Source organism: Gavialis gangeticus, unplaced genomic scaffold, assembly GCF_001723915.1.
Source record: "Gavialis gangeticus isolate Ggan-Ray unplaced genomic scaffold, GavGan_comp1, whole genome shotgun sequence".
NCBI lineage: Eukaryota > Metazoa > Chordata > Crocodylia > Gavialidae > Gavialis > Gavialis gangeticus.
In genome coordinates, this window is record NW_017729027.1 from 19,389,980 (window position 1) to 19,415,953 (window position 25,974).

At 40.8% G+C, this 25,974-nt stretch overlaps 1 protein-coding gene across 3 annotated transcripts in view; it reads left to right on the forward strand.

Moving 5' to 3' along the window:
• The window catches only part of ASRGL1 (asparaginase like 1), a 32,638-nt gene extending 8,851 nt beyond the window's left edge, over positions 1 to 23,787 (forward strand). For all 3 annotated transcript variants that reach the window (XM_019520488.1, XM_019520489.1, XM_019520487.1), the window contains 5 exons: positions 2,177 to 2,319; positions 8,365 to 8,519; positions 12,980 to 13,098; positions 18,160 to 18,270; positions 21,176 to 23,787. In XM_019520488.1, coding sequence (XP_019376033.1) covers positions 2,177 to 2,319; positions 8,365 to 8,519; positions 12,980 to 13,098; positions 18,160 to 18,270; positions 21,176 to 21,405 — 758 coding nt within the window. In that variant the 3' untranslated portion in view covers positions 21,406 to 23,787. The remainder of the gene's footprint in view (positions 1 to 2,176; positions 2,320 to 8,364; positions 8,520 to 12,979; positions 13,099 to 18,159; positions 18,271 to 21,175) is intronic.
• The last annotated feature ends 2,187 nt before the right edge of the window (positions 23,788 to 25,974 follow it).

Genomic DNA, 25,974 nt, shown 5'->3' on the forward strand with positions numbered 1-25,974 from the left:
GTGTCTTGCAGGGGTCCCATGTTACCCAGTACCTTCTTTTTGCCCCCTATGTATTTAAAAAAGGACTTCTTGTTGTCCTTGATCTGGGAAGCTAGTCCCAGTTCCATCTCCGCCTTGGCCTTCCTGACTGGCCCCCTGCATCCCTGAGCAACCACAGTATATAATCCTCCCTGGTGATGGCCCCTCCCTTCCATTGGGTGTACGCCTCCCTTTTAGCTAGAAAACATTCCCGGATGCTTTTGGTGAGCCATGGGGGCTTTTGTGCCCTCCTGCCCCCTTTGATCCGTGTATGGATTATCTCCCTTTGGGTTTGGAGGATCATCTTAAGGAGCAACCACTCTTCTTGGACACCTGGCTCCCCTCCCCTCCAGGACCTCAGTGCCCTGACTGTTTTCCGTAGCTCATTGAAGTCCGCCCTCCCGAAATCTAGGGCTGCTGCCTTGCTGCAGGCCTTTGCCACCTTGTGCTGGATGGTGAATTCCTTTGGTTGCCTATACATGTACTCCTTCGCATTCTAATTAGAAGGCATTGGATTAGACTTGTTTTAAAATGGATGTGGGGCGCTTTAAGTAAACCTCATTGAATAAGGTTTAGATAAAGCATCCTGTGACCATTTTTGAATGTGTGGGAGCTGAATACACATGATGCTGCTGCGGCGTTTTAATTAGAACGGCTGACTGGGAGCCACTTTGATTAAAACATCACCCCTCCTTCCCTACCTCTGATGAGCATGTGCATAGGTGCCTTCATGCCTACAGTAGTTAAATATTGGATCATAATAACTGAGTTTGATGGCAAATGTTAAGGCTATTGCGTGATTGGGGTTTAAGGAACACTGTGCAACCTGCAATGCACATCTTGCATAGCAAGTCACATGATTTTGGGAATGGGGCATAAAGTTCCTCAAACCCCAGTTGCTTGACTGCCAACTGCCATCACATGGGGGCCCTGTTATCAGGATCCATGTTTTGCCCTTTAGCATGCACACAAGCTATTAATTTGGTTTGAAGCTGTACGTGGAGATAGGGAACAGCTTCCCTGGATGCCCTGGGAACTTAAAGAAAGTGTTCAGCTGAGGCTTCCAGTTGCATGTCCTCTTTTAAAGGTCCAGGGTGCATTGAGGCTGAGATCTCCCTGCTGTCAGGCTCACTGTACCCCATCATTTGCTGGCACCCCCCGTCTGCCTTTGGGAACTGAGCAGGGGTGCTAGGTCCAGGACCTGAAGCTGCCCCCAACACAGTCCTGCTTGGGAAGGGGTGTCTGTATCCCAGATCCTGGGGCTACCCCATGATGGATCTGTCTATCATGGGTCTTCCCTAAAATGCCACACATTCAATTTAAGGTGTGATAAGAACCAACCACAAATGTTATATCTTATATGTGGAACTTTTTTGTGGCTTTTGGCTATATTATCATACCCTAAATGGGCATTAACTTGTAGCAGGGTTACTATTTATTGTGCAGTTAATATCCTAACCATATCCTAAATATGGTGTGTGTCAGGGCTGTAATGTTCCATATGTTATCCAAATACAACTGTGTTAATGACTTCTGTTTGAGCAGGAGCATTTTTCTCTCTCCCATACTTTTTCTTTTATAGATGCAAGAAACTGTATTTCCAGCTGCAAGTGTGTACAGTTTCATGCACAACTCCTATTTTGGATCTTTTATTTGGTTACATGTTTACAACCAGTGGACATTTTATAGATGTGCTCTGGGAGGCGTGGGTGAGAGGGGGTATTTTAATTAGTGCAGCTCCAAGAGCCATCCTAATTAAAGCACCCAGAGTGTCATGTGTATCAGTGTCCCCGTGCTGACAAATAGTGGCAGGGCACTTTGAACTAAAGCTCTTCAAATGAGCATTAGTTTAAAGGGCCTTGCTGCCATTTTTCAGCATGGGGACACTGATGCACGTGACGCTGGTAATTGCCATGCTCCAGTAGACTCAACTAATCGAGTCTGCGCCAGTGCTCTGTAATTACAGCACATCAGAGCAGCCTCCCTGCACATGTATAGAAGCCCAATATTCCTGCCAATTTTTGGTATTTAGGATGTTGTAAGGTAAAGCAAAACAAAATACAAACCTGAAAACAAGTTTGCCTAATAAAATCTACTAAAACTGACTCAGCATGTTTCATTTTCCTCTCTTTTTTTCCCCTTTCCTTTTGGTTTTTAGGCTGTGGATCTGTTTTAAATCAAAAGGGTGAAGTAGAAATGGATGCTATTATCATGGATGGAAAAAATCTAGCCTCAGGAGCAGTGTCTGCTGTTAAATGTATCGCTAACCCCATAAAGCTTGCTCGTCTTGTCATGGAAAAGGTATGCTGAAAGTTCACTTGAATAAGAAGTCCCTTAGGACTTCATCCCATGCACCTCACTGATTATAGTGTTTGTGTAGTATTTTAAATTGGAATGGATAAAGAAATCAGTAGTAGTGTTGAAGACTGGGCATGAGCGTTAAGTTTTGGGTTTTGTTTTATTTTTAAAGGTTTTTCCATTTTTTTGATGTGCTGATGTTTATGCAGAATTTTAAAAGGTTCTCCCAAACTGATATTTTTCTTAGTCTGTACTTTTCAATTTTCCCTTAGCTAATACTTAAGGCTTGACTATTAACTACATATTTTGTAAATACTGTTTCTCTCAAATCTCCTGCTTGCCTCTGCAGGAAAAAGTCTGGGCAACATACTAGAGAAAGTATTGTAGGAGACAACCCTGAAGTTGAATAGTGACTGTATTATGTGGTTTAATGAATTGTCCTAGATTGCCTTTTCCAGTTCTACGTATGTCAGAAATTCTTAAATTAGATGATTGTCTTGGAAGGGCTAGCACCATGATTTTGTACTTCATAACAGTAAGTGAGAATTTGGAAATAACATACAACTGCTACAAGTCAGTCTTCTCTCCATTAACATGACCCTTTCTGTGCATTTACATTAGTAATTTTTCCCGTTTTTTTTAACAATGATATGGCCACTGTTGGGCAAGTTTTAGTATGGAGTGTGTCATTGTACACAATTAGGTTTATATAATACAATGAATGAAGGAGCTTACATCCTGTCTAAACTATAACTTACACTGTTGATAATACATGGGGCACATGACTTCTGAGGAGAGGCTTAGGGGACTGGGATTATTTAGTCTAGAGAAGACAAGACTGAGAGGGGATTTAATAGCAACCTTCAACTACCTCAAAGGTGGTTTCAGAGAGAATGGAGATGGACTGTTCTTAGTGGTGGCAAATAATAGAACAAGTATGGTCTTAAGTTGCAGCCAGGAAAGTTTAGGTTAGATATTAGGAAAAACTTTCTCACTAGGAGGGTAGTAAAGCACTGGAACAGGTTATCCAGAGGGGTTGTGGGATCTCCATTCTTGGAGATTTTTAGGACATGTCTAGACAAAGCCTTAGCTAAGATGTTCTAGTTAAGGATGGTCCTGCTTTGAGCAGGTGGTTGGACTAGATGACTTCCTAAGGTCCCTTTGACCCTAATTTTCTATGATTCTATAATACTACTGAAGTTCTACAGTGGCTGAAAAGTAGTAAAAATTTGCTCACCTAGATAAATGGATATATTTTTCATGATAATGTAAAATCTTAACTGCTTTAAAGGTGACATAAACTAGAGAGAAAATATTTCTTTGTGTTTATGCTTCACAAAGAATGCTTTTATTTATAGAATTTATGTTTTTAAACTATAGATGATCAAGAAGCTTGTCTGGAAAGGGTTTTTGTAAATATAGAGAAGTGAAGGTCTAAAGGCATGAGAACTCCTACTCTGGTTCTCAGTAGAAAGATAGGTGTTAGGAATCTCCACAAAGCTGTGCTCTGAAATCCGTGTTTTATCATCATCAATTTCATTCACTCAGAAAACAAGTCTTACAATTTTGGATTGAGAATCCTTTGCTTGCTCATTTACTCAGGGTTCATTCTTATTTTTATTTTTATTTATTTACTTTTTTTTTAATGCAACAAATGCTCATAATAGCCCTGGCAAAAGCAGGGTAGACGAGATGGAACATTTTAACACTTTAACTGTAACAACATGCAGAAATGCGCTCTTTCATTTCCTGGTGAAATCTGTTCCTCTGTGTCCAGTTCTCTCCTAACCAAGCTGTCGCAGGGCACTGAAGTGTCCTGCTCCTAAGGAAAGATACAGCTGCCGGTTGCCGGGGCAACCACAGTCAGTCAGCTGACCGGAAGGGGGCAGGGCCTGGCCTATATAAACAGCCTAGGCTGAGGCCAAGCAGGCAGTTTCCCACTAACATCTAAGGGAGAAGGAGCTCTGCTGGAGAGTGCAGCCTAGAGCAGCTTGATGGCCCGAACAGCTTTGGCTCGAGGATACTGGGAGGAGAAAGCCCGGGTAGGAGATTTGATTGATGAGTAGCCAGAGGGCCTGATGGTTTAGAGTTTACGTTTAGCCAGGTGGCTTAGTTTTTGAGTTGTGGCCGATTGACTTATGGTTTTGCTTTGTGGTTACACCAGAGGACCAGGTGAGGCTAATAGGGGTTGGAGGAGGCCTCATTAGGGGCTCCACAGTGGTGTGGGGACCCTGGTGCCAGAGAGGGCACCGCATCTAGGGGTGCGCTGACCCCAGAGCCCTGAGAAGGGGGCACAGTGCATTGGAGGCCAGGTAAGGCTGAGGCCACCTGAGCCATATAGAAATCGTAGACCCGAGGAGGGGATTTAGGGGCCAGGCACGGCTATGGCCACCTGAGCCCCAATTGTGAGGAGCACCAGAGTGGGCACCAGCGAGAAGTCCAGAGAGTGCTTGCGTTAAGACCCACGGAGGGCGCACACAGGACTAGAAGCCCCAGGGAGGGGCGCACAGACTAGAAGCCCCAAGAAGGGAATTTGGGGGCCAGGCACGGCTACAGCTACAGCCACCTGAGCCCCAATTGTGGCAAGGCCCCAGTGCGGGCGGGAATCACGAAGTAAGACCCCAGTGTGGGCAGGAATCGCAAGAGAAGCTAGGGAGTGTTCGTGGGGCGCGGGTAACTGTGAGAAGCCCCAGAGGCAAGAGGGGGCAGTGAGAAGCCCCAGAGGTGAGCCAGGGGGCGCCAGCGAGGGCACCAAGAGAAGGGATTTTGACAAGACAACATCCGGTACATCTGAGAGGCTTGGGGCGTGGTATTAGGGGTGGTAGGAGCCACACGTAGCCCTTGAGGCTTTACGGGGTCCGCCAAGACGGGACACAAACAGGGATACATCAGGGGTACCGTGTCCATCAAAGACGTGGCGGGTGAGAACGAGGGTGCATGGACACCCACTTGGCATGGTAGGGGGCGCTAGGAGAGATCATGGCCACTCCTAGGTCCCCACCTTGTGACACAAGCTTCACATGGAAAACTTTGGGTATGTGGCAGAGCTGTGCCTTGCATTCTCAACCTCTCACCCTCTGCTGGTCACTGTTCCAATTTGAGCAGAAGACTAACTGTTGCCTTTTTTCTAAGCAGAAATTTTGGGCCATGAACACATTTCTATACCTTGCAGACCTCATGTCTGTGGTACAAGGATGATTCAGGCTATTAGTATGGCTGCTCTGTTCACAATACCTATCCTGCACAGCTTTACTAAACAGAGAACCTTAGTGGGATAGCATCTCACCAAGGTGAATTTTACTCATCTAATTTTGCACTAATCTACCTACTCTGAGATCACACACACTGTTTTAATTGGACTCTATAGAAGATAAGAATTTTAGCTGCTTTTTCCAAGGGAGTCTGATATTATTTATGTATATACATTTTTTCTTTGTATGAACTGGGATGTGTCTTGAAATGCATAAGAAATGAATTGGGGGGGGGGATTTTCAAAGGAATTTCAATAGAAGTTGGGTGCCTAAATCTATTAAATTTAACAAATGCAGGCTTAATAATAAAACAGCAGCTTGTTATTATCTGTTTCACTTCTGTTTTTGGGCTCCATCTGCTGGCCAAAACTACACTTTTGGCTCCTTACAGCAAACATGGGCATCAGTTTTCTGTCTTTTGGGCTAAACTTTGCCAAATGCTATAGTGGTTTCCACATTTTGGATGAAAATAAGAGTACCAGAATAACTCACTTATAGCTTACTGGAAGGCAACTTAAGTCTCTAGAGGTGAAGACCTTAGTACATTAATGTACTGAGCCAAGAAGTCCTTTAGAAAGCAGTTCCTGTTAAATTATTTCTATTTGTAATGGACAGAAATAGAACACTGATGTATGGCTGGTTCTTATGTGTGGTGGGAGGAAGGAAATGGGAAATATCTCCTAGGCTTTCAAAGCAGAGGGAAGAAAAAAAATTCAGACAGGCAAAGATCCAGTGAAGGCTGGACATGCATATATATTCCAATGCCTGAATTATTCTGTTCCCTAAATTAGCTAAAATTAAGAACTCTATTTAGAAGGTAGACATGATAATTTTCAGTTATTTTTGTATAGTATGTGTGAACTCCACTGGGTCAGAGAATACCCAATATTATTATTATTTTATTTTAATATCCAGCAGTGTCTCATCTGAATGTTACCTGCTGTTGGTTATCAACACATAATCAGTCTCTTACCAAGGTGCTACATATTGAAGAAAAAGAACCTGTCATGCAGTCCTAGTAAAAACTAGCTCAAAAGAATGAGCCATTGTGGTGATTTCACATGATGACAAAGTTTCTTGGTTTCAGAATGTAATATAAGGACATAAAGGCATCACACGAATAGTGTGTAATAAGAAAACCTGATGGGGGAGGGAGAGCTGTTGTGTATAACAAGTTTTCTAAGCATGAAATAATTCTTCAGTTTGAGTGTCTTAAGGTGAATTTGGGCATTCCAGTAAACTTGACTTGAGAGAATTTCTGTTCACTTTTAAATAAATAAAATGAGGTTTTTGTTGCCTGTTTGTTTTATACTAACTGAAAGATGGAGTTGATGTAATGGAGTGGGTTTCTTAAATACACAAATACAAAGACAAACAGGTCTGCCTTTCTTCTATAACACTGAGGTGTTGGATAGCAGCTGGCTGGTGGTTTAATAATGAAGGCAGAGGGGGGCAGTATTGCATAAAGAAACCTTTCTTCCAAATGCAAGAACACTTTGTCTTTGTTAGAATACACTGGCTTTATTCTTCTCCTTCCCTACAAATGTTAAAATGCTTCCAGCATAGATATGTAATCTTTTATTTGGTAACATCACTTATTATAATTGGTAATATATCAGATTTGTCCACGGTTTCAAAGACCCAGCCTTCTTGGTCTCATTCTGACCTGTTGTGGTCTTCCTGAGTTCTTTGCAAAACAAGAATCGCTTTATTAGCTTTCACTAATTTTTTGACCGTTGAAAAATAAAAGCTGTCGTCTTATGAGGGATGTCTTGGGTTTAGAACAGCTGGTTCTGAACAACTGTTTTAAAGATTTAGATATTTTCAGAAGAGAAGAAAAAACACTTTTTACTTCCTTTTTTTTTTATTTAAACAAATCTTTAACCTGCTAGAAAATTGCAGAGCTTGTAGCGAAACAGAGTGACTCCATGCTATACTGAGTAAATATATGAATTGGGAAAGTTAGAGGAGGAAAAAATGGTTTTAAACTCTTCATTTAGACCCTGGCATATCAGATATTTAAACACGTACTTAATTCTAAGACCACGTGCTTTAGCCATGTTGACTTCAATATCATTAAAGGTTATGCTTCAGTGGATTAGTAAGTAGAAGCCCTAACTTAGTCAGGAACAGTACTTGGACCTTTGCCAAATGCAAATATTATGGGAAGAGAATTTGAGTTAATTATCAAATTAATAGTATATGCATATCTACTATTAATGTTACCTGCTGTTGGACCTGGGCCTAGGTTGACCAGCAAATATTTGTGAGCATCATCTGAATGCAAGTATAATTGCAATCTTTACAAGCTATAACTAGACTTGGATGGAGGAAAAAATATCTGCAGTTAAGCAGTTTTAAAACTCCTTCAGTGACCTGTTCGTATCAATGTTTAGATAAACTAAGTGTTGTTGGTTGATTGGAAGAGTGCTAAAAAATTATATCTAGAATCACATTAGCAGCACTGTGTGTGTATAAATCTTACCTATTTCAGCAAGAATTAATGTCTTATCCCTTTTCCCTTGTAATAAATATTGCATAATAGAGATTATTATTCTCTTAATTAAATTGTTGGTGTCTGCTTAATAGAATTCGTAGTTCAACCAGTAAAAATATAGGCAAAAAAATTCAAGCCTTTTCCCACTTAATGGAAGCAGGATTAAGATCATACTCATGCTTTATTTTCCTATTTAGCAGGATGTTAAAAACAGAATTTTCTTTGTGTAAATGAGATGTTTACATAAAACTGTACACAGTAAGTCAAGGCACAAACACAGTTTTTTTCTGTCCCCATCAGACCAAGCACATGTTACTGGCTGATTACGGTGCACAATGTTTTGCCAAGGCCATGGGTGTTCCTGAGATTCCAGGGGAGAAGCTCATAACAGAAAGGTCCAGGGAAAGATGGATGAAGAACCTTGAGCCAGATTCTAATCCTCATGCGTTTCAAACGTAAGTATTCACAGTGCTAATTATCTAAGATTCATGTAGTTTCAGTATCAAAAATAAATGTTCCATGTGTAAATGTTTCTCTAATGCTTCTCCAAAACCACTCACTTACAGATGAATTTTTAGATAGTTGGATGAAACCAATATCTGGCCTGAATCTAGCTTTCCCCCTCCACCTACAGACGTGGGTCACCTCCTCAGTCCTGGAAGTGCTTTAAGCTTAGGCTTGGTTATCTCTCAAGACCCATTTTAAAACATTCAGCTTCAGGTTTTTTTGTAGGTTTTGCTGTTCTAAGATCTTCTGGGGGAAAAGCATTAGTACTCTACAAATATCCTCATTTAAAGTCTCTACTTAAAAAAAGAAAAAGAGACTAACTCATCTGTCATTTGGACTCTGGTATGGTCTGCGACCAGAATGTTGGCACTGCAGTGCCTTACTAAATAGATGGTGGTGGTGCTAAGTGTGCCTATATCTGCTGCTGTGGTAGCACTGCCCTCAGTACTGATAACATCAATATAGCTGCCATTTAAATTGAGTGCTTCACTGCTTGTCATGTCAGTACCTTTTAACTCTCACACTCTCTAGTCCAGGACTAATGCTAATTTTATTGTGTTGTTAATTTATTGTTACTACATAGTGCTTGGAAGGTTTACAGATTTCTAGATTTCTATAAAGTCTAGAATCCCTCTTGATTGAGATTTCATTTCCTTTTATTGGTTCCAGTTGTTATCTTATAATAACTTCAACTTCTGTAATTCAGCATAATTTTTTTTTCTTCATTAGAATAATAGTGTTCAGGGATTCATGATGAAGCTATAGTTTCCTGTGCTGGGTCTCAGACAATTTCAAGACTTACCAGAATTTACTGAAGTGGACTGAAGTTCATATTAAAAAAACTCAGGAGCTTTTTCATAAGCTAGGTGGGTATTTTCCCCAGTAGTGTGCCAAAAGATGTAGCATTTCCAGGCAAAAATATCTTAATGAACCTTGCCAAACTTTTATAGCGGACTCCTACCTCTTTCTCAACTTAAAAAAAAAAAAGAATAATTCTTGTCATTTTTTAAAGTGCAGAAAATTTCTACACGTACCGAATTCCAGGCTAATTATCAACATTAAAATGACATAAGAATAAAAATGACTGGATTTATTTGGCTGTACATTATTTTTCGGTTACTCAATTCAGCATATGAAATTACCATTTTGATTGTTATTTGTTTTCTTAAACAAAAACAAATGATCTTACCCTGGAAAAAATTGTCTGTAATAGAGAGGATGTTAAACTATCAATTTCAGGACAGCTAATTGTGAGGATGTTACTCCTAGCAGCTCTGAAAGCAGTAGATTCAGCAGCCTGTTTGATGGGAACTTTAATGACAAAGGTGCATCAAACAACTAGCATTTAAAGGTTCCAATCTGTAAGTGCCTAACTAATTAAGGCCCTTAATTTCCCAAAGGTCTTCACCACAAATCAGTGATGGCACTTTCTATCAACAGAGCTCTTTTGAGCCATCTAAAAACCTTGCAAAAAAAAAAAAGAACATCTGCCTCTGCATACCTACACTTCACTTGCTACACAGCTCCTAAACATTGATTTTTCAGGAATAGACATAGTTGGATCATATTCCACCCAGTTTCTGCTTCCTTACCCAGCCCATTCTCCCATCTCTAAAAAAAACTTACTGCACTGAGTTTCTCTTCTGCCTCTTTGAGGAAGAGAAGGGGTCCTTCCTTAGTTTCAAGCCAGTGTAGCCTACTTCAGTACTTCTTAATAACAAGGTTACTTGCAGATATTGGAAAAAAACACAACAAAAAACCTGTCCTTTGTTTTGCTTTAAACTCAGTGTGCTCCTGTGCCAAGTCCAGCACATGCCCAGAAGAGGTAGTATGTTAATTGGACCCGACTCACCCAATGTCTCTGTAGATCGCGTGCTTTACTAGGGCTTTCTTTGGTGTTTTTATCTAATAGCTGATTGAATCAGCTATTAAATAAAAGTGCCAAAAAGCCCTGCTGAAGCACCCAATCTATACAGGTGCTGCGGAGCCCAGTCAAACTAATGCAGTGCTGCTCCAGTAAAGCACACTTTATTTTAACATCTCTAAGCAGCCAAAGAAGAATAGAACTTCTCATTCTGGACCTGAAAAACTTTAGCATTCCTCTGACGTTTCAAATTTAGTATGGTCACCTAGCATCCATACTCCTAAATCTAGCTCAGCATGATTGGTTTGCAACTCTTGATTTACAAGATTCATACTTCCATAGCACTATATATCTAATGAACAGAAAGTATTTATGCTTTCAATAGAATGAAATCATTTCCAATGAAAGATCTTCTCTGTAACAGCAAAGGCTCTTACTAAGATTCTTGTGGATTCCATATGATGGCTGACCTTTTTATTCAGCTGCATTTCAAGTTCTTACTGTGATGTGAGGGGGGTTTTTGAGTCTGCTGAAGCATGTGCACTTTAATGATGCACACAATGCATGTAAGGTTGGTTTAAGTATATATCTCAGGCAGACATCTGGACATGGCCTCTGAGATTCTTGGATAACCTTACTAGAGCTTCACCTTAGGGAAGCCTACTGTGGTTAATCCAGTAGTAATGTGAGATTCAGTTTTTCTACTATATTTAAGTATGAGGCCTCTCTCTTTTCATAGGAAGTGCATCCATCAGAACTTGGAGAGGTACTTTGTCCTACAATATTTCCCAAATTTAATGTGTTGATCAAACCACATCCTAAATTCTTACCCAAAGTAATTGATTCTTTTTATCCCATATTTGTTTCTCAGACTTCATCCAATGAGGGTTGAAATCCCTCTGTATCAAGACTTTCACTATCCACCTTTTTGGTTTAGGTTGCTACTTCTGAATGGCCAACACTAGAATATATTTAGTCAGAAATGTAATTTATGGACAAACACTCAAGGATAAGTTACTTAACCTATAATGTATCTGGAGTTACTGGAGATGCAATTTGTACATAAACTGCAAAATCTGCCCTCCTTCCTTGCTGTTTTAGAGTCCTAAAACATCCAAATTTGGCAGTGAAGGGACAAAGTAAGTGTGGGTGGCTGTGGCCTTCTGTGTAAAAGCATAAGACTAGTTGAGGTTCATGTGTAGTTCCAGTCAACACTGCTATTCATAAAACATAGGGTCTAAACACAACAGGTTTGAAATGTATATTTACTACACAAATTAAAGAATCCCAGTTACTGTATAGCTAAGTAATGTGCCTTTGTTGCATTTAACTAATAGGGGACAGGAGGATAGTGCAGAGCATTTTAGGACTGTGGCTAAAAAAATGCTAAGTAGGCTGACTTCTACTTGATGGGGAACAATTTGGGGGGTTGAGTGTAAGCATGTGTTGATGTAAATAATTTCATAAGTGGGATACCTATATGTCTTTACTCCAGAGGAAGGTGGTAGTGTAGGTCTCACAGCAGTCCACAGAGACTGCTTTCTGATTGGTTCTCCATGACTCTGTTTTGTCTTATTGGGCAAGTGTTGTCCCCAGATTAATACTGAGATTTTGAAAAAACAAAAAAGTGTGGGGAGGATGACTGAATTGTGCCCAAGGAAAGAGAGTGAGATTCTGGAGGAGATGGAAGAAGAAAGCAGTCCTAGGTAAGACAGAGACAGTCTAAGGGAGGAAAGAGTTGACAAAGAGGAGGAGTGAGTAGTCGCAAGGAGAACAGTAGAGGGGAAAGCAATAGTCTCTGGGAGAACAAGCAGACTCCAAAGAAGGACAGAAGGAACTGCAGTGGCACAATAACGGTTGTTTGTCTGGAACTGAGGTGTCCGCTGTGCTGTTTGAGATGTCAACACTCAACACCCTCTTGTCCCCCTTTTTGAAAGGGGAAACACTCCTATTCTCAGGAGCTTACCAAAAAGAAGGAGATCTTTGATGTGGGAGTGCTATGGATTGCCAGGGAATCCAGGGACAGAGAAGAGCCAGGGTCTCTAAGGCAGAGGCTTGCCCCTTGTGAAGCTCCTAGGGCTGGCTTCAGGGTGTCTTTTGGGAGAAAGACTGCATAAGGCTTTTTCTTGAGGAATCCTGAGGCAGAACTTCCTCCTAAAAGCAGTGAGATTCATGACAGTTGCATTCAAAAGGTTTCACAAACAGGAGAACTAAGAACCTTTTATTTCCAAATGAAAGCTTTCATGCTGTACAAGATGAACATACTGTGGGGGGGATCAGATAAGTGTTTTATGTATGACTTTGATCTGTGCTGTTAACTCTGACAGTGCCAGTCTTATTACATATTGCATATTGTGTGAAACTCCTTACATTAAAAACATGGTGATGTGAAAATGACATTATTTTGGTGTCAAAATTCACAATGTTAAATTTTAGTTTTGTCATGATCTTGTATTTTTGAAAAACTAGCTGTGGAATGGACACAATATGCTTTGGCATATATTCTTAACTCTACCTAATTTTGGAATTTGTTATTCTTGGCAGAGACCTTGGAACAGTTGGTGCCGTTGCTATAGACAGTGAAGGAAATGTAGCTTGTGCAACATCCACTGGGGGACTCACTAATAAACTGGTTGGCCGTGTTGGTGATACAGCATGTATAGGTAAGGTAAAGAAAAGTGTATTGTTCTTAGTAGAGCTACTCCAGTTCTTTATTTATTTGTGTGTGTGTGTGTGTGTGTGTGTTTATATATATTAGTATTTATTTAAATGATATATTGACCTGGGTGATCTAACGTGTTATGAACATATCAACACTGCAGACAGGTCCTTAATGTAACAAATGCATTTGTTATTCAGCTTTTTTAACTTAGAAATAGAAGAATTTTATTTTTCTCCTTCCCCTGGAACCCTAACTCAGTTAGGTCTGAGTATTCACTTTCAGGTCCCTTTTCACAAATCCAGTATCTAACCTGCTTTTGGACTTCAAGGCAGGCAAAAGTTCAGCCTTTCTTCCTTCAAGGTGCTATCTGTTAATTATTCAGATCACTTCTAATCCAGGAATCTTTCAAAGAAAGAAATCACAATTAATAAAGAATGGGACTAGATGTTTTTTCCTTTCCCCTTATTTCATTTTAATCAGATGCAGTTTCAGCTTTGTCATTGGAGTTACATTATATCAAAGAGGAAAATTTCAGACAGAGGTCTCAAAAGTGACTTAAGTTGCCAGTCATTTTAATTTAATGCTTTGAATCTTTCAATATGTTCTTGTTCATTAAAAGCCACAAATCTCACTTGAGAGCATGGCAGGTGGGGACCAGACAAAACATAAAAAATGACTCATTTCTATATAAAAAGGCTTGAAATCCCTTCCCCAGCAAGTTTCTCTCATGAGGCAGACTCGCCCCAAGGCTCGCCTAGTGTCCACGTCCAGATGAGCATGGACATGCAGTATGTGGCACTGCAGACCTGTCTGCGGCATCACATACCACACATACAGGCATTTGCTGCATTGCTACCGTGGAGAGTTTTTTGACCCCAGGAGGTGCCAAAGTCCAAAAAAAACCAAACCGAAAAAACTTGGGGCAGCACACATGGTAGCAGTGTGCACTGCCCAAAACCAGAGCCTGAATGGCCGGAGCCACACTCTGGTGGCTGGCCAGGCTTTCTGCTGTGGCTGCAGTCCTGGGAGGTCCCCAGGACCCCAGGTAAGGCTGCTGGGGCCAGCAACTATGCATAGTTGCTGGCCCCAGTCTCCCCTACCTCACCCGGGGCACCCTGCTGCATGCTAGAGCACACATGGCATGGGTGTGCCACTGCTATTTGTTCAGTGCCACAAGGTGTCTCACTGCAACTTGTCCCTGCTCATCTGGATGTGGCTAGTGATTTCTTCGTGAAATTTTCATAGACCTGGAATCTGGAAAACTTGTAATTATTTTAGAAAAATATGTTCCAAATTCAAACAGCTCTCCTAGCAGCAGCTGATCAGGAGAATAAGAGCAAGCACTTCCTTCTGTAGCAAACCTATTTTGCCAGCAAATATTTTGATACCTATTGATTGGATTTTCAGTTTGCACTTCAGTTGGTTCAGTTGCTGAACCAAGGCTTCTTCTCAACATATCATAAATAGCGTTTTCCCTAAGAATTTTTCATCCCCCGAAGGGTGCTGAGGGAGTTGGCTGATGAGATTGTAGAGCCATTAGCCATCATCTTTGAAAACTCATGGTGATCAGGAGAGGCCCCGGATGATTGGAAAAGTGCAAACATATTTAAGAAAGGGAAAAAGGAGGATCCAGAAAACTTCAGAACAGTTGGCTTCACCTCGGTCCCTGGAAAAATCATGGAGCAGATCCTCAAGGAATCAATTTCTAAGCACTTGAAGAAGATGATTAGGAAGAGTCAGCATGGATTCACCAAGGGCAAGTCATGCCTGACTAATCTGATTGCCTTCTCTGAGATGAATGGCTCTGTGGATGTGGGCAGACCTTGATTTTTAGCAAGGCTTTTGATACAGTCTCCCACAACATTCTTGCAGGCAACCTAAAGAAGTCCAGGCTGGGTGAATGGACTGTAAGTTGGAGAGAAAACTGGCTGGAGCATTGGTCTTGGAGGGTAGTAATCAATGGCTTGATGTCAGGTTCACAGCTGGTTTCAAGTGGAGTGCCTCAGGGGTCAGTCCTGGGGCCAATTTTGTTCAGTCTTCAATGACCTGGCAGATGGCATAGAGTGCGCCCTCAGCAAGTTTACAAATGACACCAAGCTGCAGGGAGTAGTAGATACTCTGAGGGGTAGGGCTAGGATTCAGAGTGACCTAGACAAATTGGAGGATTGGGCCAGAAGGAATCCCATGAGGTTCAAAAAGGACAAGTGCAAAATCCTGCACTTAGGACAGAACAATCCCATGTGCCAGTACAGGCTGGAGGCTGATTAGCTGAGCAGCAGCTCTGCAGAAAAGGACCTGGGGGTTACAGTGGACATTAACCTGAATATAAGCCAGCAGTGTGCCCTTGTTGCCAAGAAGGCTAACAGCATCCTGGGCTGCATTGGTAGGAGCATTGCCAGTAAGTCAAGGGAAATGATTATTCCCTGCTATTCAGTTCTGATGAGGCCACATCTGGAGTACTGTGTTCAATTTTGGCCACCCCACTACAGAAAGGATGTGGACGAATTGGAGGGAGACCAGCAGAGGGCAACAAAAATGGTGAGGGGGCTAGGGGACATGATTTATGAGGAAAAACTGAGAGAACTGGGCTTAATCTATATAAGAAGAGACTGAGAGGAGATTTAATAACAGCCTTCAGCTACCTGAAGGGGGGTTTGAAAGAGGATGGAGCTAGACTGTTCAGTGGTGGCAGATGACAGAACGGTCTCAAGTTGCAGCAAGGAAAGTTTAGGTTAAATATTAGGGAAAAAGTTATCACTAGAAGGGTAGTAAAGCATGGGAACAGGTTACCCAGAGAGGTTGTGATATCCCCGTCTTTGAAAGTTTTTAAGACAAGGCTAAACAAAGCTTTGGCTGGGACAATCTAGTTGGGGGTGGTCCTGCTTTGAGCAGGGGGTTGGACTAGATGACCTCCTGAGGTCCCTTTCAACCCTAATTTTCTATGGTTCTGTGATTAGTATAACCATGTCTTGTGATGAGAGATACTTTTACCATTATAATTATCTTTGAATTAAAGAAAATTGAAGGAGTCAAACTGAGAAAATGACTCAATTCTCCAAAGTGCCTAGACACAACTCCTACTTTTAATTGCCCTGAATCAACTTTAATTTTTTTTAAAGATGTAGTTCAGTGAGTGGTAGTTTTTATATGAGCATTTTGTTAGGATATAAATTAGCTGTAGAATCTGAACTTTTGTGTTGTTCGTGAAGTGACCTCAAGGATCTTATTCCAATCCTCTGTAATGATGCAGGATTTACTGTTTTTACCCTACCCCAGGGTTTCTCTACTGGTGGGACACATCCCATTGGTGGGACATGAAGGTCCTCTAGGTGGGACTTGGGTCATGCCACAGTGGGACTTCCAGTTTCACTTTTGCACGCGCGTTTCGATTGACTGCTGAGCGTACTTCCTTACCCCACCCCCAGTGCGCTGTTCGACTGGTCTCGGCAGGGACCCGCCCCACCTTGTTGACCAGTGGGACCAGGATTTTTTGACCTTGCATAGGTGGGACGTAAGGTGCAAAAGGTTGAGAACCACCACACTACCCCATGCAGATACCCAACCAACCTTTCCTTGTAAATCTTCATGGAAGGAGAATTCACAACCTTCTTAGGTAGCCTGTTTTAGTGTCCTACTGTGTGTACAATTAGGAAGTTTTCCCAAGATTTGTTTCTCTTTGCCCTTCCCCCTCTTCTTTCTCTGGTTTTTTTAATCTTCTTTATGATAACCTTTTAACTATTTGAAAACTAATATTATGTCTGTCCTGCATGTCCTTTCCACCATAGTTAAATCTATTACTTGATCCAGTAGGAAGGAAAAGTTACCCTGGGGCTCCCCTTGATCACTGCACCCTTTTTAATGTGCCAACAAGCTTGAGAGCTGCTCTCCCCTGCGTATTAGCATGCCATCTGTCTTATTTCCTAGCTAGCTCTTGCATTGTGTCTGTCCATTGGTCTTCACATTCCTACAGTGTTCTTTTCCAGCCAGTTATTTGTTAGTGCAGGCACAGCTAACTCCTTCTTAGCACCTGATCAGCTACCTCCCACCGTTGCCAAAGTTGCCTTGCTGCCCTTTCCTGAATCCACCTGCATCTTCTCTTTTGAACAGGAAACTGTATTCATCTCTCTATCCTAATCTCTAGTTCCTTACTTTTCTTCCTTCCCCATTGCATACTATCTTTCCAACCCTTATATCTCAACAATCAGCCTCTTCCAGCTGTTGCTAATTTCTCTCATATATTCTGTTGCTGAAACCATATTAAAAAAATCAGAAAAAAAATATCACGTTACCTTAAACTGGTTTTGCCTCCCCAGAAGTCAACAGAATTTCCAGAAGTTGACTTGTAACTTGAAATAATAAATTTCTGAATTTTACCTGTTTTGATTTTTTTTTTTTTTTTTTTTTTTTTTTTTTTTTGTTTTTTTTTTTTTTTTTTTTTTTTTTTTCTTTTTTTTATCTTTTTTCTTTTTATAAATGAGGATCCTGGTTTTTTTCTGTTTAAAAATTGCAGATTCCCCCGGGAGTGCGCACAGTGCTGGGGAGTCAGCCCTGCCCCCCAGACAAGCCACCCATGGCTCTGTCTTGTTCCCCACCAGGGCCCTGTGGCTGCAGATTCTGGCCCGGTGCCCCAAGTCCCATGCACCGCCCGGCTGGGCAACAGCCCTAGCCCTGCCTAACTCCCTCCCTATGGGGGGCCTTAATCCTTCCTCCCCTCCACCAGCTCCCGCAGGTTTATCTGCAGGAGTTGCTCTCCATGCTGCCTGGTGGCCTTGTGCACATGTTTGCACAGATATACACGTGGCAGCCCCTGCCTGTCCTCCTCCCACTCCCCCAGTCCCTTGCAGGCTGAATTCTGTCAGCCTGCAGAGAGATCTTTGCAAAAGTGAAACATCTGCATGTTTCTCCGTTAATTAAAATCCATATGTTTTTTGGGTAAAAGGGGAAACCCATGATTTTTTATGTTTTTCTGTGAGAAACGGAAAACCCAGTTCCCTGGTTATAAAGCATGGAGAAGGGTCACTTAAGTTATGTTTTTTTTTCTTTCCCTGTGTTCTCTGAGCAGGAAGTGGAGGTTATGCTGACAACCATGTTGGTGCTACTTCCACCACAGGCCATGGAGAAAGCATTATGAAGGTGGTTCTAGCACGATTGATCCTGTATCACATGGAACAAGGTATAATATAAATTCTGAATGAAGGAAGGTGAAGTTGGAACTCTCACCAAACGTTCACAACATCTAAATTATTCTCTTGGTGTTGCAGTTTTTCCCAGAAGTTTTTGGTTGAGTTATTTCTAAGAACACAAAATTATTAGTAAGAGTAATAAAACTGTAAACCAGATAAATTTCAACTGTCTAATTACCAAAAATATCCTTACTGCTCAAGTCTGTCACATTTTAGATGTAGTATAACAAAATGTCATTAACTATGTACATTATTTCATGTTTGACCTTTCTTAAACAAATAACTCCCTTTTTAAGCAATAGCTTCATGAGCAAAGAGTTTGAAAACAAGCAAGGAGGAGAGAAATACTAGAGTTCTGTAACAAAAAAAGGATATTCAGATTCTGTACAAACAGGTTATAACAATAGGATTAAATAATGGCTCATAGCAAAAGACACGCTTTGAAAAACACTTTTTGTATTTAAAAAGAAATGAATATGACTGAAATTTAATTTTGTTTTGGAAAGTATTTTGAACTGTATGTTAGGTAGACTCTGTGCTATGTGGTAAACAGCTGACATGGAGTGTCTCATGTGACTGTAACACAATCTAACTGCGGGTGACCCTTTCAAGCTTTACCTTCATGAGTTGGGATGTCATTGAAACCCTTGATTATGTTACATCCTGTAAACCTAGCAAAAGCACCATACTTATATTCCATGCAGTTATAAAACCATTAATATAGACATCACTACTACTTTTAGATAGCTGCACTTTACAGATGTTACAAACATCTACTTAACTTCTGAGATTCTTAACAGAATCTGAATGATGGTAGAACACTTGTAATTTACATATTTATTAGAGAAACATAAAACAGGAAAGCTAGTAACAGCTGAGAAGATTTCTATACCGATCACGTGTTTTATTCATGTACACTATTCGCAGTTAACTCTCTTGACTTGGCCAAAAGAAATAAGGTAAAAGCATAAAATATAAGATCCCATGCAGGTTATGTGCCTTCTTAAAGACTTTATGTACCACGACTTCACCTCTGTCATCTATTCATTCCTTTCATGTGTAATGCCCCAAACTTTAATTTACTGTAAAGAACTATGGGCCAGCTTCTTTTCTCACTGTCACAAATTTTGCAATGGAGAAAGAAATCTCATTAAACCTATTTCTCACCACTGCAATCACTTCTTTAAAATATATATGTATTTCTAAATATTTCCTGGGGGAAAACGTTCTCCATACCCTGAAGAATAATCCTACTGGCAGGCAAATACCACAATGGACGGGTCCTTTGTCCCTTAAAGAAGGGGCCAAAATTAATCCCACAAGTCATTGCAACTTTGAGTTCTAGAGCAGTCCACAGAAGCAGCATATTTAGGAATAGTGAAAATTCCTAAATTATCATTTAAATAATCTTATTTTAGGACCATTCCGGCAGGGCTTCAGTCACATGAGCAGCGTATGTTCACATGAGTAGTTCCAGTGATTTTTAGTGAGGCTACATACACAAGTAAAGGACTACAGTGTTTTGCATTAACACCCATGTGCAGGGTAAAATTTACAAAAGAACCTACCTTGCTGACAGAGAGGCATAAGCTCTTAAGTGTTTGATTCATTTTTGAAAATTAGACCTAGTCTCCAAAGAGAATTTGAAAAATGCCCTCCTCATTACCTATATTTGGAAGAGAAATAATGTATGTAATAGCACTCAAGATATGTGTAACGCAGCCTGGTCGCCCCTCAACACTTTTCATTTGTAAAAATCACTTTAGATTCCTAGTATTTGAAGGATTTCTTGGAGCAGTATGCTTTGTTTCTACAATTAGATTGATGCAAATTCAGTTAATTCTTGTTACGTATAAGCTGTGAACTGTTGTCAAAATCTTAACATCTATTGGAATTTTTGCCTTGTGGCAGCAGCTGTTGCCTTGATGAAAAGTCATAGAGTGAAATCCTGACCCTGTTCTAGTCAGTAGCATTAATTTCAATTGCCAGGATTGCACCCATAGCTAAAATGATAAGAGTCTCAGCCAGCCAGTGTAACAAAGATTGCGAATACATTCCATTCTGTTCCTCTCCACCCCCCAAGTTTGAGGGAAGGCTTCATGCATATCACTAGTAGGAAATGTGCACCCTACCGTATGTAACACCATAGCTGATTTGGTATGAAGACTGAGTACCATTGCATTTCTGGACAAAAATTCAGGGCTAAAGCTTATACATTAGAGCCTAATAGCTAATACCAGACTTCTATGTATGACGCAAACAATACTTTCAACTTGTTTATAAAATGTTCTGATTAGTAAGTGTGGTAAAAAATATCTGTTAGCTCCTGGTGTCTTTGTATAGTCCATTCAGCCTTATTGTCACAAGCATAGCTTAACCACCTACAGATCCTGCAATAACATCACTTTCCAAATTACCAAAATTAATACCATACCTAAATTTATACTTTCTGAGCTCTTCAGTGTTCTGTGGGTTTATGACTGGGGCAATGTATTTATGATCATGAACTTGATGGACAAATTTCATGTCAGGCTTCTAGCAGTAATCTTGCAGCACACTGAGTGTAAACACCCACAGAAAACACAGCATGTCACTGAATTATAAGGTTGATCACTTACTCTACTTCAAAGATTGAAACCTGTGAATAATTTGAAGCTACATAACTGCTGTGCTAAAGTAATGCAATTCTTTTGCAACTGTTCACATCCTTCACATAAATGAAGTATTTCCCTCATCCCTGCTCTACTTGTAAATAGTTGGCATTTAATAAAGGAAGAAAATAGTCTGGAACTGGTTCTTCATAGTGTTTGAAGTTTGAAGGAAGTTTTGCATGGATTTCTATGGGAGCCAGAGGCAGGTTTTACGTAACTGTTAATCTTATGTTCTTGTTTTCAGGAATGTCACCAGAGGAGGCTTCTGATACTGCTTTAAATTGCATGAAAACAAGGGTGGGAGGATTGGGAGGTGTCGTTGTTGTCAGCAGTTCAGGGGACTGGGCAGCAAGGTTCTCCACCAAGCAAATGTCCTGGGCTACAGTGAAAGATGACCAGTTGTATTATGGCATTTACACCGGAGAGAGGCTTACAAAATCCTTTGAAGAAGCACTAACGTCTGAAGGATTTTGAAGATGTAGAAGTTGACTGCAGAGCAAAGTAAAGTCTTGGTGCAGAGACAACTGATGTCTTTTTCAGAAAAGATTTAACCCTATTAAATATTTGAAGAACTCACCATGGTTTGTAAGCAAACAGATTTAGACAGAACGAATCATGGCTCTGGATATTTAAATGTCTCTGAAAGGCACAGGGTTAGAATATGGGCAAGCGATGCATGAAAGTTTCCCCAGTTTTCTGGTTAGTGCATCAGCCCTACATTAGAGACAGGCAGTGTCAGAATGAGAGAGGAATTCATCTTCATTCTTAATCTCTGAGACTTCCAGGTCAAGTGATGATGCTGCAGTGAGGTAAACACCTGGCAATTAAAAATTGAACTTTAACAGCTGCTTCTCTTCATTGAGAAGTAGGATTTGTTTATACAGATTATTGAACCAACTATATAGTTAGGAGAGATGTTAGACAAGCTTTTTAGCACAAAATCCTCTTACTCATTTTAGAAAAGAAACAGATGCAGCCTAAGCTAAATAGTAAGTAAAACAAGAACTGTACCAAGGTCTTTGAACACCCATCATTTGGTGACAGCTGTCAACTGAGCTACATTTAGACTACAGTATAAAATTTAAGACTACATCATTATCAAAACCTTGGAATAACAAGTCCTTAATCATTTAACCAGGAAAAAACATAAAGTTCCTGCCTCAAGGGAAATCTGACACTCAGAAGCTTTAATGTATTTGTTAGTCTTATGGGGGAGGGGGGAAGCCACAAACTAAAATTAGGTGGGGGAGAATTTTATTAGTCAGATCTATGTTATAAAATGGAAAGCCAAGACTTCATTAAAATTGTAAACAAAGCAGCAAACAATCTTTGTTGGTAGATTAGAAGGTGATAGGCACCTCATAAATACATAGATGAGAGAAATTCATGATGATTAACTGGAAAGTAATTTTCTGAAGTAATTAAGTCATAAAAGCAAGCTATGCCACAACAAATAGAATTGCCTCTGTTAACAAGCTTTCTTGATATGAAGCTGATGCAGTCTTGTATGAAATCTACAGCACTTGGTTAAATTTGTGGTAAGCTTTCAATTCCTCAGTGTCATAGGTGTTTACTTCCCCTTATCCCAATGTAATTTTTTTCCATGAAAATACAGTTTATTTGCGAAGCAAGACATTTTTTAGGAAGACTTTCATAACATCTTTGTCAAAGGAAACCCTGTTTTCTACTGTTAACTATACTTATTATATTTTATTACTACGTAATTTAATAACCTAACATATGTTTAGCCATGTTATGATCTGTATCTCCTCTGAAACCAGATGATCAGCTTGTGGTATGCTAACATACTATAGCATGTTCCTTTATGAAATATACCAAATAAACATAACAGATCCTAACTGTGTTTTTAAGATCCATTTCCAATATAAAATGAAGCGTGGTGAAGTAGATTATTTAAAATGGTAGGTTTGTCAATCTTATCTAGTTGTCTTGCACTTTAACCCACATTTCTCCAGAAGTTAAAAATGATTAATGTCTAGTGGGATGTGGACAATCCATGGGAAAAGAGTATTTATTTTTTTTATGAAGTACTAATGTATTGCATTGCCTCGAGGAGGGCATGAAATATATCTGTTGATCTGGTCATCAGCTGCTGCTTGTCAGATTACAAAGGAATTTAGGGTGAGCCTGGTAAGCTGTCCTCCTGCTGTGTGAACATAAGGAAAAATCATTTTTTTAATCAGAAGAGGACTCCCAGTGAGTTCAAGAACTTATATGGAAAAGCACATACTTCTCAAAACGAACAATGAGTACAGGGCCAGATTGTGCTTGGCCTGTGTGGAAGGAAGCGGTATGAGCTCGGCTTCATGCACACAATATTCTTTGGAGCCTGTGGGAGCTCTGTTTTTAGTTTGCGGCCTGCAGATTTTAAAGGAGTTGAGACAAGGGAGATAGTTGAGTTCTAGACTCCACAGTCCACCATCACCCCAAGCAGATAACTTCAGGTAAGTGTATAAGAATCCATCTTGCTCTGCTACATTGTGCTATTGGCTGCATTCCTCCCCTTATGCAGGGCAATGGAAAATAAAAATCCTGCCTTTATAACTAATACTTGGTCAGAGACCTATCCCTTTTTCATCTGGATCATAAAGAAGATATAAATTGCCAGCCTGCAGAATTTAGGTGAACATCTCTCCTGACCTTTGGAGAGACAAACATCTATCCCAGAACTAAAACCCAGATGCAATATAACATCATTGGTCACCTTAGTAGCAGTTAGTAGAAATCTAGTGTCATTAAAAGGTACATTAAGTACCTAATACATGGTTAATTCATCTCAGTAATTATATCCTCAGAAAAAGCACTACAATAAAACTGGTAGTTTATCATGACTAACATCTGTCCCTTGTGTCTTATTTTCTCTTGATTAGAATAATTGTATGTAGTAAGATGTTTTGTTGTAATAAAGGGGTTTTTTTAAATGCATATGTACTGTTGCATATTCCTGGTGTTTTTGTTTGTTTGTAAGGGTCAAAGATGGGTGTCTTGCAATTGGGGTGGAAGGTGTGAGGTTTGTGATGGTCCTTAGAGCCTTTGGAGTCTATTTCACAGTCTAAGTGACTTTTGAATGAGTTCTGGACATGGACAGAAGTAGAAAACTTCTACTTCACCTTTGAAGTAGAAAACTATCATGACTGAGGAACAGATTTGTCAGACCTGATTGTCATCCTGCGACTTTACGTGACAAGGCCTGTGTAGGGAATTCAGTAACCACACAGTCCCAAGTTCTCCTCCAGTCCAGCCTCCTTCTCTAGGTTCTTTACTTGCAAGCATCCATTCTTCTGGCCACTGTACTGGTACTGGATTTTGCCACTAGAGCTAAGTTGCTCTGCCAGGCTCATTGTACCTGATCTCTAACATGAAGCATTGGCATGTGTTCCTCCCAGTAGCTTAGGTTGTGCATCTTTTTCACTGCTTTTTGTCCATGGCTGATTAGGGGTCCCATAAATAGGTGCTTGTCCTCACTTGAACAGAGGCTAGATTCCCCATTTCTGGTTCAACATGGTCCTCTTCCAATGGGAGATGGGCTGACAGCAGGAATTCAGAAATAGGATTGTCAGTTGTTGAGCAAACCCTGGCTCTAGGGCTGGAGAGCACACCTCTTTTTACAGGCGATGAGTATTTGTGGGGAAGCAAAGCTAGTCTTCATGTAGCTGCCCCATGAATTAGGGACTACTTGTTTTCCGCATCTGGGCATAAAGCTACAACCCTGCTCGCGGCTGACTGCCCTAGTAAGGCTGAAAGGAGCCCCATGAGGTCATCTATTCCAGCCCCATGCTTGACACAGGATCGTCTCTGACTAAACCTTCCCAGTCCAGTGTCCATCTAACCTGCTCTTAAGTGAACAAACTCCACCCAGGGTATAGACACGTCTAATGATTGAGAACCTTCACAACTATAACAAATGCACTTGTGACTAAATTAACTTCAGTGAGGTACTCACTGCAGCCTACAAGTGTAGATTTACTGGAAATTGTAGCCCTGAATCGCTTGTGGAAATACACCTTTAATACAGGGGTGGGCAATTATTTTGAGTGGAGGGCCACTTAATGAGGTTTGGCAGGTATGAAAGGCCACATAGGCAGTCTCACCACTTGACAGTTGCCCTGCCCCCTGGTCTCCATCTTGGGATCAGAAATCCTACACCTAACCCCTGGCCTTTGCCACTGGAAGTCCCTCCCCTTGCCTCCCAGACATTCCTTTGTTGGGAGGGGGCGGGGGTTGCCATCTTAGAACTAGAAAAAAAACAAATATGCTAAAAGTGAAAAACCTACTATAACATTTTAAGTTGATTTACAAAAGTGTTTTTGCCATGATTTGTGTTTGCTTAGTGTATATAGAGGTGATTGCATAATAACTCAAGAATAAATTCTTAGTCTTATATATTGTGTGTGTACACGTGTATGGTGGAGTGGAGGGGTTGTGAGGGTGTGGCTGTGTGCCAGCCAAGCTCTGCACTCCCCTGGGCACTGGCTCCATGCTGCTGCTAGCCCCAGCCCCAATCTCCACACTCCCACCCAGCTGCAGCTCTACCCATGCCCCCACCACTTTCCTACCTGCTTCCCAGAGCAAGCTGGATGCCAGGGAAGCTGAGCATGTCCCCAGTGGCAGCAGGAGCCTGCCTGGAAACTGCATGCTGGCCAGGCAGGACCCTTCCTCCCATGAGGGTGGGAGCAAGGTGCAATAGGGTATGTTGGGGTGTGTCCGTATGTGTAAGTGCTTCACTCCCAAACTCATGGGCAGAGCTTGGTGGGATGCAATTCTTTGTGGGGGAGCACTGTGGGCCAGATGTAAATGCCTGGCAGTCTGGATCCAGCTCACAGGCCCCTGCTTTACCAGAACCTGTACTGCTGAAAAAAGATTGCCATGAAAAGGAGTATTCTTTGTATGCAATGAAGCAGTAACAGTTTAATCCTAGGTTTAAAGTATCTAATGCAAATAAGTAACCCTTTTATTGTATTTATATGTAACAGATTGCATATATTGATTTTTTTTTTTTTTTTTTTTTTTTTTTTTTTTTTC